This window comes from Zophobas morio, unplaced genomic scaffold, assembly GCF_036711695.1.
Source record: "Zophobas morio isolate AGI-343-1 ecotype UQ-CSIRO unplaced genomic scaffold, CSIRO_AGI_Zmor_V1 ptg000008l, whole genome shotgun sequence".
Lineage (NCBI taxonomy): Eukaryota > Metazoa > Arthropoda > Insecta > Coleoptera > Tenebrionidae > Zophobas > Zophobas morio.
Genome location: NW_026972113.1, coordinates 1,505,385 through 1,516,645, shown reverse-complemented (window position 1 = coordinate 1,516,645; position 11,261 = coordinate 1,505,385). Strand labels below are relative to the sequence as shown.

The following is an 11,261-nucleotide window of genomic DNA, read 5'->3' as shown; positions in this document are numbered from 1 at the left end:
CTATATTTCAAGTTTCATTTTAAAATCTTTGGATTTTGAGATTAAATTTTTTTGTATTTTTGAGTTTTTCTTTTATTGAAATTTTTGTTTTTGGTTTTTTCAATTTTTCAATTTCTCGATTTTTAATTAATCAGGGTTTTCAGGTTTGTATATTACAATTTTTAGATTTTTCAATTTTTTTTTCAATTTACTTGTTTAATTTCTCATTTTTTCATTTTTCGATTTTGCAATTTTAAAATTTTTCGATATTTCAAGTTTCATTTTTAATTTTTGATTCTCATTTTTTAGCTTTTTTCAATTTTCCTTTATTTTGTCAATTCTTCGACTTCTCAATTTTTAAATTTGTTGATTTTTCAATTTTATAATTTTTAGACGTTTCAATGTTACAACTCTGTGATTTTTAAATTTTTAAATTTTTCAAAATTTCGGTTTGAATAAATTTGTCCTTTTGTTGAACAATTAAAAAATGAAAAATCGAGAAAATGAAAAATTAAAAATCGAGAATTTGAAAAATTTTAAATCGAAAAATTGCATAATTACTTCGTTTGCTCGATTTTTCAATTTCTCGATTTTCAATTAATCAGGGTTTTGAGGTTTCAATATTACAATTTTTAGATTTTTCAATTATCCAATTCAATTTCTCAATTTTTTCTTTTTTCGATTTTTCAATTTTGCTATATTTCAAGTTTCATTTTAAAATCTTTGGATTTTGGGATTAAATTTTTTTCTATTTTTGAGTATTTCTTTTATTGAAATTTTTGTTTTTCGTTTTTTCAATTTTTCTATTTCTCGATTTTTAATTGATCAGTTTTTCAATTTGCAATTCGATTTCTCAATTTTTAAATTCTTCGGATTTTTAATGTCTCTTTTTCGATTTTTCAGTTTTTAATTTTTTGATTTTTCAATTTTTCACTTTTACAGTTTTCCGATTTTTTCGTTTTTTAAAATTTCACTTTTAATAAGTTTGTCCTTTTGTTGCAAAATTAAAAAACAAAAAATTTTTGTTTTTTTTTTAATTGTTAATTTCTCGATTTCTCATTATGATTGTTATTCTTCAGTAAAATTTTTGTATCGATTTTTTAATTTACAGATATTTTAATTTTGCGATTTTCCAAGTTGCTTTTTCATTTTTCGATTTTTGTGATTTTTAAATTTTTCAAAATTTCGGTTTGAATAAATTTGTTCTTTTGTTGAAGAATTAAAACATGAAAAATCGAGAAAATGAAGAATTGAAAATTGAAAATTTGAAAATTTTATATCGAAAAACTGCAAAATTGTTTCTTTTTGTTGATTTTTTCAATTTCTCTACTTTTAATTATTTCGTTTTTTGATGTTTCAGTGTTACAATTTTCTGGTTTTTCAAAAGTTCAGTTTGAATAACTTTGTCCTTTTGTTGAACAATTAAAAAATGAGAAATCGAGAAAATGAAACATTAAAAATCGACAATTTGAAAAATTTTAAATCGAAAAATTGCATAATTGCTTCGTTTGGTCGATTTTTCAATTTTTATATATTTCAAGTTTCATTTAAAAATCTTTGGATTTTGAGATTAAATTTTTTTGTATTTTTGAGTATTTCTTTTATTGAAATTTTTGTTTTTCGATTTTTCAATTTTTCAATGTCTCGTTTTTTAATTAATCAGGGTTTTCAGGCTTCTATATTACAATTTTTAGATTTTTCAATTGTTTTTTCAATTTACTTGTTTAATTTCTCATTTTTTCATTTTTCGATTTTGCAATTTTAAAATTTTTCGATATTTCAATTTTGGTTCTCATTTTTTCGGTTTGTTCAGTTTTTCTTTATTTTTTCAATTCTTCGACTTCTCAGTTTTTAAATGTTTTGATTTTTCAATTTTGTAATTTTTAGACGTTTCAATGTTACAATTTTCTGATTTCAAAATTTTTAAATTTTTCAAAATTTCGTTATGAATAAATTTGTCTTTTTGTTGAACAATTAAAAAATGAAAAACCGAGAATTTGAAAAATATCATATCGAAAAATTGCGAGATTTTGACGATTTTTCATTTCATTTCATTTCATTTTGATTAAAATTGGAAATCAAGACTTGAAAACTTTAAAATTGAAAAATTGCAAAATTGTTTCGTTATTCGAATTTTTGGTGTTTCAATTTCGAGAGTTTTTATTTTTTCGTTTTTCCAATTTTTCAATTACCGATTTTTTAGGTTCGCGATTTTCATTTTGAAATTTTTGGATTTTTAGTTTAAAATCTTTGTATTCTTCATTGTTTCAATGATAACAATTTTCCGATTTTCCAGTATTTTAGTTTGGATCGTATGGCTTTCCCTGGATCTATGAAATTGGAAATGAGCACACGATGAATAATATTTGAATTTGGCGGCAGTTCGAATGTGCTTTGTTATGATTGGTCGGCACGCGTACGGAAATAATTAATCTTTGCTATTTTCCTAACCTATGTTGGAAATATCGGGGTTCGAGAAATAGAAGATGTTTTCACCGACAGGACGTAAGCAAAACAAGATATCCGCCATGAATAACGATTTGTTGCAAATAATAAAAACAGGTACTTTATGTTGACAATTGTCCTTGAAGCTGTCAAAAAATTGTTGGTTAGGCAACCCGTGATGTCGACATGTTTGCGGTCAAGTGGACGTGTCCGCTTGAGAAAATAAACCCGAAATAACAAGTTGTTCGGTTGAAAATCGACTTCCGGGCGTGATGGTGTTGGTGTTTGGTGTTGTATGCGTGTCGTCGTTGTTTTTTTAAGCCCGAACCCAATTTCTTCTTGTGTAAAAAGTGGGGTAAACAGCGCAGGGTCCCGCCTCTCGCATACAGAAATCTGTAGGTCAATTATCGATTAGTCTCACGGCGCCCTTGTCGCGCAAATGTCAATGTTAGTAGTGCCAACTTGACGCAGTGTCGGTGGGTCCAAAAAGGCCGAAGTAGTCGCGATGGTAAACAGGAAAATGGGCTTGGGCAATGGACGTGCTGCGACGATTTGACCCGGCTCTCAGCTGCACCGACGGCCCGCGGGATGGGAATTCAGGCGCGTTCTCTGGTGCAGGTAACATCAGAGCGGACATGGCCACCAGCCTCGAGGAGCTGGACCTGCGGCAGCAGCTGCAGAACATGGAGAGCATCATCAACGTGACCCGCGCCAACATCGACGCCCTCAATGCCAAGTTCGCCGGCTTCCAGCACCCGCCGGCCATGTACCTGTCGGAGTACCGCGACCTCACCTGCAAGCTGCACGAGCTGGAGCAGCAGGGCCGCCGCCTCCAGGAGCGGCTGCAGCCCGAGCCCGAGCCGGAGCCCGAGGAGCCCGAGCCGGGGCCCAGCGCCGACGAGGAGCGCCAGAAGCCGCGCTTCCTTAGGGCGCACCTGCCCAACGAGCAGCGCACCAGCGTGCAGGTCCGCAAGGGGCTCACGCTGCGGGAGGCGCTGGCCAAGGCTATGAAGTTGCGCAATCTGGTCTGCGAAATGTGCTACGTCTACTGGGGCAACACGGACATGGTGGTCCACTGGGACACGGATATCAGCAAGCTCAACTGCGAGGAGATCACAGTCAAGATCTTGGATAAGTTCCCCATCGCGACGAGCATTTCGCACAATTTCGCCAGAAAGACGTTTTTCTCGTTGGCATTCTGTGAATGCTGCCGGAGACTCTTGTTCCAAGGGTTCTATTGCAGAACGTGTGGGTATAAGTTTCACCAGAGGTGCGCCAATGGAGTTCCTTCTCTATGCCATCAAGTATGTATTAAGGCGATTTTGTCACTTTTGTGTGTCTGTCTCTGTGTCTCATGTTCATGTTCTCAGCGCTTTCACCATCATCCACAAACAATTTTAATATATAGGGTGTCCCACTCTTAACAGACTTTTTCAATTTTAATGAAAAAAGTAGACAATCATTCTCCATAATAACCGCATTACACCATTAAAAATTGCCTTTCATGATGTCAGCTTCATTCCAAGTATTTTTAAATTTAAATTATCAAACAGTTTACACCTTACTGACAAATAAGATAACAATTTTTATGATAAAATCGTATACAATTCAAACTGACTGATTATTGTGTGTAGTTGTTATGATGAGATTATTTTGACCTAGTTCTATATGATCGAAAAAAATGACGTGTGGTCAGCCATGGAATTATTATTTTTTTTTAACTGGTGGCAGTACTGGCCATTATTCACTCCTCCAAAAGATTGATGACGTGTTCCTTTACATATAGTTTAAATTTTATAAAATAACGTACTCGTGTACTTGTGATTTATCAATCCGCCTTGAAATATTCCTCGAGGCATCGAAATTATACAGCAACCAAGCGGAGCTTCCACAAGGTTATTCGTCACCTCATTGCTTAAGTGTGCGATTTCGAACTTTCATGCGGTTTACCCCCTCGAAGAAATTGATGACGTCATCTCAAAATTGTGTCGAAAAGTCAAAAGTTTTTAAAATTGAAATCGAAATGTCGAAAAATTGAAAATTTTTAGAACGCCGAAAACCCGAGTTGTCAAAAAATCAAAAAATAGGAAAATCGAAAAATGTAAGATTGAAAAAATTTAAAAATTGAAAAATAGAACTATCGACGAACTGAGAAATCTAGAATTTATAAAACTGAAAAATAGGGAAATTGAAACATTTGAAATATAAAAACAGAAAAATTAAAACAGCAAAAATTTGGGAAGTCTAAAAACCGATAGAGAAATCGAAAAATTTTAAAAATTGGAAAATTGAAGAATCGAAAGATTGAAAAATTGAAAAATTAAAATATCAGAAATTTAAAGACTGAAATTGAAGAATCCAAAAACTTCGAAATCGAGAAATTGGAAAACCCAAAACTGAAGTAACAAAATTGGGAAATCGAAAAATTGAAAAACCGAAAATTCGAAAGATCGGACAATCGAAACATCAAAAAACTGTAAATTCTAAAATTTAAAAATTGAAAAATTCCAGAACTGAAACATCGAAAAATAAAAATTGAATAATCGAAAAATCAAAAAATCGAAAGATCGGAAAATCGAAACATCAAAAAATTTAAAAATCAAGACAGAAAAATCTAACATTTTAAAAATTGAAAAATTAAAATATCGATATGCCGAAAAGTCGAAAAACCGAGAAATCGAAAAACACAAGATTTAAAAACTTGAAGAATCAAAAAAACAGAGGAATGGAGAAATTGGAAAATTCCAATACTGAAATAACAAAATTGGGAAATCGAAATGTTGATACATCGAAAAATTGAAATATTGAAACATCCAGAAATCGATACGAAATGATATGGAAAATGAGATATCAAAATAGCCCAAAATCGAAAAGTTAAAAATAGAAAAATTTTAAGATTTGAAATTAAAAAAAAATCGAAAAATTGAAAAACCGAAAAATCGAAAGATCGAGCAATCGAAACATCGAAAAACTGAACTTTCTAAAATTTAAAAATCGAAAAATGTAAGATTCAAAAAATTTAAAAATTGAAAAATAGAACTATCGCAGAACTGAAAAATCTGTAATTTAAAAAATTGAAAAATAGAACTATCGACGAACTGAGAAATCTAGAATTTATAAAACTGAAACATCGAAAAACTGAACATTCTAAAATTTAAAAAACGAAAAATGTAAGATTCAAAAAATTTAAAAATTGAAAAATAGAACTATCGCAGAACTGAAAAATCTGGAATTTAAAAAATCGAAAAATAGAACTATCGACGAACTGAGAAATCTAGAATTTATAAAACTGAAACATCGAAAAACTGAACATTCTAAAATTTAAAAAACGAAAAATGTAAGATTCAAAAAATTTAAAAATTGAAAAATAGAACTATCGCAGAACTGAAAAATCTGGAATTTAAAAAATCGAAAAATAGAACTATCGACGAACTGAGAAATCTAGAATTTATAAAACTGAAAAATAGGGAAATTGAAACATTTGAAATATAAAAACAGAAAAATTAAAACAGCAAAAATTTGGGAAGTCTAAAAACCGAGAGAGAAATCGAAGAATTTTAAAAATTGGAAAATTGAAGAATCGAAAGATTGAGAAATTGTAAAATTCCAAAACAAAAGTGACGTAAAATTGGGGAAATCGAAAAATTTAAAAATTAAAATATCAAAAATTTAAAGACTGAAATTGAAGAATCAAAAAACTTCGAAATCGAGAAATTGGAAAATCCAAAACCGAAGTAACAAAATTGGGAAATCGAAAAATTGAAAAACCGAAAATTCGATAGATCGGGCAATCGAAACATCAAAAAACTGAAAATTCTAAAATTTAAAAATTAAAAAATTCCAAAACTGAAACATCGAAAAATAAAAATTGAATAATCGAAAAATTAAAATATCGATATGCCGAAAAGTCGAAAAATCTAAAAACCGAGAAAACGAAAAACACAAGATTTAAAAACTTGAAGAATAAAAAAACTGAGGAATGGAAAAATTGGAAAATTCCAAAACTGAAATAACAAAATTCGGAAATCGAAATGTCGATACATCGAAAAATTGAAATATTGAAACATCCAGAAATCGATACGAAATGATATGGAAAATGAGAAATCAAAATAGCCCAAAATTGAAAACTTAAAAATAGAAAAATTTGAAAATTTGAAATTAAAAAAAATCGACAAATCGAAAAATTTTAAAACCAAAAAACTAAAAAATTGAAAAATCGAAAGATCGAGCAATCGAAATATCGAAAAATGTAAGATTCAAAAAATTTAAAAATTGAAAAATAGAACTATCGCAGAACTGAAAAATCTGAAATTTAAAAAAATTAAAAATTAAACTATCGACGAACTGAGAAATCTAGAATTTATAAAACTGAAAAATAGGGAAATTGAAACAGCAAAAATTTGGGAAGTCTTAAAACCGAGAGAGAAATCGAAAAATTGGAAAATTGAAGAATCGAAAAATTAAAATATCAAAAATTTAAATACTAAAATTGAAGATTCAAAAAACTTCGAAATCGAGAAATTGGAAAATCCAAAACTGAAGTAACAAAACTGGGAAATCGAAAAATTGAAAAACCGAAAATTCGAAAGATCGGGCAATCGAAACATCAAAACACTGAAAATTCTAAAATTTAAAAATTGAAAAATTCCAAAACTAAAATATCGAAAAATAAAAGTTGAATAATCGAGAAGTCGAAGTCGAAAAATCAAAAATTCGAAAAATCGAATGATCGAGCAATCGAAAAACTGAAAAATTGAAAAATCCAGAAATTGAAATGTGAAAAATCGAAAAGTTGAAAAATTTTAAAACCCCGAAAACCCGAGTTGTCAAGAAATAGAAAAATGTAAAATTTAAAAAATCAGAAAATTGAAAAAAAAACTATCGAAGATTGAAACATCTGAAAAATAAAAACAAAAAAATCCAAACAGCAAAAATTTGTGAATTCTAAAAACCTACAGAGAAATAGAAAAATTTTTAAAACTGGAAAATTGAAGAATCGAAAGATTGAAAAATTGACAAATTGGAAAATTCCAAAACAAAAGTGACGTAAAATTGAAAAATTAAAATATCAAAAATTTAAAGACTGAAATTGAAGAATCAAAAAACTTCGAATTCGAGAAATTGGAAAATCCAAAACTGAAGTAACAAAATTGGGAAATCGAAAAATTGAAAAACCGAAAATTCGAAAGATCGGGCAATCGAAACATCAAAAAACTGAAAATTCTGAAATTTAAAAATAGAAAAATTCCAAAACTGAAACATCGAAAAATAAAAATTGAATAATCGAAAAATCGAAAGATCGGAAAATCGAAACATCAAAAAATTTAAATCAGAAATAGAAAAATCTAAAAATTGAAAAATTAAAATATCGGTATGCCGAAAAGTCGAAACATCTAAATACCGAGGAATGGAGAAATTGCAAAAAATTGCAAAACTGAAATAACAAAATTGGGAAATCGAAATGTCGATACATCGAAAAATTGAAATATTGAAACATCCAGAAATTGATACGAAATGATATGGAAAATGAGATATCAAAATAGCCCAAAATCGAAAAGTTAAAAATAGAAAAGTTTTTTAAAATTTGAAATTAAAAAAAATCGACAAATCGAAAAATTTAAAAACCGAAAAACTAAAAAATCGAAAAACTGAACATTCTAAAATTTAAAAATTGAAAAATTGTAAATGTCTCGAAGAATTCAAAAATTGAGAAATCAAAAACTAAAATTTTAAAAATTGAAAAATTAAAATGTTGAAAAATCGAGAAATCGAAATGTCGAAAAATTGAAAATTTTTAGAACGCCGAAAACCCGAGTTGTTAAAAAATCAAAAAATTGGAAAATCGAAGTATGTATCATGGCGATTTTGTCACTTTTGTGTACCTGTTTCATGTTCATGCTGTCACCGCTTTCAAACCACCATTTTCCACAAACAATTTTAATATATAGGGTGTCCCACTCTTAACAGATTTTTTCAATTTTAATGAAAAAAGTAGACAATCATTCTCCATAATAACCGCATTACACCATTAAAAATACCCTTTCATGATGTCAGCTTCATTCCAAGTATTTTTAAATTTAAATTATCAAACAGTGTACACCTTCCTGACAAATAAGATAACAATTTTTATGATAAAATCGTATACAATTCAAACTGACTGATTATTGTGTGTAGTTGTTATGATGAGATTATTTTGACCTAGTTCTATATGATCGAAAAAAATGACGTGTGGTCAGCCATGGAATTATTATTTTTTTTAAACTGGTGGCAGTACTGGCCATTATTCACTCCTCCAAAAGATTGATGACGTGTTCCTTTACATATAGTTTAAATTTTATAAAATAACATACTCCTGTACTTGTAATTTATCAATCCGCCTTGAAATATTCCTCGAGGCATCGAAATTATACAGCAACCAAGCGGAGCTTCCACAAGGTTATTCGTCACCTCATTGCTTAAGTGTGCGATTTCGAACTTTCATGCGGTTTACCCCCTCGAAGAAATTGATGACGTCATCTCAAAATTGAATTGTGTCGAAAAGTCAAAAGTTTTTAAAATTGAATTGTTGAAAAATCGAGAAATCGAAATGTCGAAAAATTGAAAATTTTTAGAACGCCGAAAACCCGAGTTGTCAAAAAATCAAAAAATTGGAAAATCGAAAAATGTAAGATTCAAAAAGTTTAAAAATTGAAAAATAGAACTATCGACGAACTGAGAAATCTGGAATTTATAAAACTGAAAAATAGGGAAATTCAAACATTTGAAATATAAAAACAGAAAAATTAAAACAGCAAAAATTTGGTCTAAAAACCGATAGAGAAATCGAAAAATTTTAAAAATTGGAAAATTGAAGAATCGAAAGATTGAAAAATTAAAATATCAGAAATTTAAAGACTGAAATTGAAGAATCCAAAAACTTCGAAATCGAGAAATTGGAAAACCCAAAACTGAAGTAACAAAATTGGGAAATCGAAAAATTGAAAAACCGAAAATTCGAAAGATCGGACAATCGAAACATCAAAAAACTGTAAATTCTAAAATTTAAAAATTGAAAAATTCCAGAACTGAAACATCGAAAAATAAAAATTGAATAATCGAAAAATCAAAAAATCGAAAGATCGGAAAATCGAAACATCAAAAAATTTAAAAATCAAGACAGAAAAATCTAACATTTTAAAAATTGAAAAATTAAAATATCGATATGCCGAAAAGTCGAAAAACCGAGAAATCGAAAAACACAAGATTTAAAAACTTGAAGAATCAAAAAAACAGAGGAATGGAGAAATTGGAAAATTCCAATACTGAAATAACAAAATTGGGAAATCGAAATGTTGATACATCGAAAAATTGAAATATTGAAACATCCAGAAATCGATACGAAATGATATGGAAAATGAGATATCAAAATAGCCCAAAATCGAAAAGTTAAAAATAGAAAAATAGAAAAATTTTAAAATTTGAAATTAAAAAAAATCGAAAAATTGAAAAACCGAAAAATCGAAAGATCGAGCAATCGAAACATCGAAAAACTAAACTTTCTAAAATTTAAAAATCGAAAAATGTAAGATTCAAAAAATTTAAAAATTGAAAAATAGAACTATCGCAGAACTGAAAAATCTGGAATTTAAAAAATTGGAAAATAGAACTATCGACGAACTGAGAAATCTAGAATTTATAAAACTGAAACATCGAAAAACTGAACATTCTAAAATTTAAAAATCGAAAAATGTAAGATTCAAAAAATTTAAAAATTGAAAAATAGAACTATCGCAGAACTGAAAAATCTGGAATTTAAAAAATCGAAAAATAGAACTATCGACGAACTGAGAAATCTAGAATTTATAAAACTGAAAAATAGGGAAATTGAAACATTTGAAATATAAAAACAGAAAAATTAAAACAGCAAAAATTTGGGAAGTCTAAAAACCGAGAGAGAAATCGAAGAATTTTAAAAATTGGAAAATTGAAGAATCGAAAGATTGAGAAATTGTAAAATTCCAAAACAAAAGTGACGTAAAATTGGGGAAATCGAAAAATTTTAAAATTAAAATATCAAAAATATAAAGACTGAAATTGAAGAATCAAAAAACTTCGAAATCGAGAAATTGGAAAATCCAAAACCGAAGTAACAAAATTGGGAAATCGAAAAATTGAAAAACCGAAAATTCGATAGATCGGGCAATCGAAACATCAAAAAACTGAAAATTCTAAAATTTAAAAATTAAAAAATTCCAAAACTGAAACATCGAAAAAAAATTGGTCTAAAGAGTTTAGACAGTACTTCCCTCGCTGTCGGAAACTTGACGACTGCATGCCTATTGTGTTTTTTTTCTCATTACATTTTTGTAGTGGGAATTTAAAAAAAAATTGCGATGACGTCATCAACATTTTTGCAAGGACACGTATATCAGTTGGGATAGATGTAGTGCAATACTAAGAATAAAATTATTATATTCTCAAATTTTCGGGAAAATGAATTGGGCCGTTTGAATATTGATTTGTAATAATCAATAAAATAACGAAACAATTTACTCACGTATACCTACGTATCAGAGGCAACTAAAAATCGTGTATGTATAAACAATGTTAATTTAAGATGACAGGCGTAACAGCATACGTGAGAGCCAAACACAGAAACTGTAAACAAAACGACCGTCGGTTTTATTGCTTCGACTTCCGCTTATTATATAAAACATTGGGTTTTATTTTAATTCTTGACGGTGAAATTCACAATTGGTTGATTATAAACATGTCTATTTCGCATTCGCGGAATTAAGTGAACGCATAAAACAAATGCAGGTCTGTAATGTTAAAGTCGATGTAAATAAGCGTGCTAC

The 11,261-nt window shown here is 29.1% G+C and overlaps 1 protein-coding gene across 1 annotated transcript in view; it reads left to right on the top strand.

The window, feature by feature from the left end:
* The first annotated feature begins 2,603 nt into the window (after positions 1-2,603).
* The window catches only part of LOC135125001 (raf homolog serine/threonine-protein kinase Raf-like), a 30,993-nt gene continuing 22,335 nt past the window's right edge, over positions 2,604-11,261 (top strand). The window contains exon 1 of the mRNA XM_064050259.1: positions 2,604-3,728. Coding sequence (XP_063906329.1) covers positions 2,958-3,728 — 771 coding nt within the window. The 5' untranslated portion in view covers positions 2,604-2,957. The remainder of the gene's footprint in view (positions 3,729-11,261) is intronic.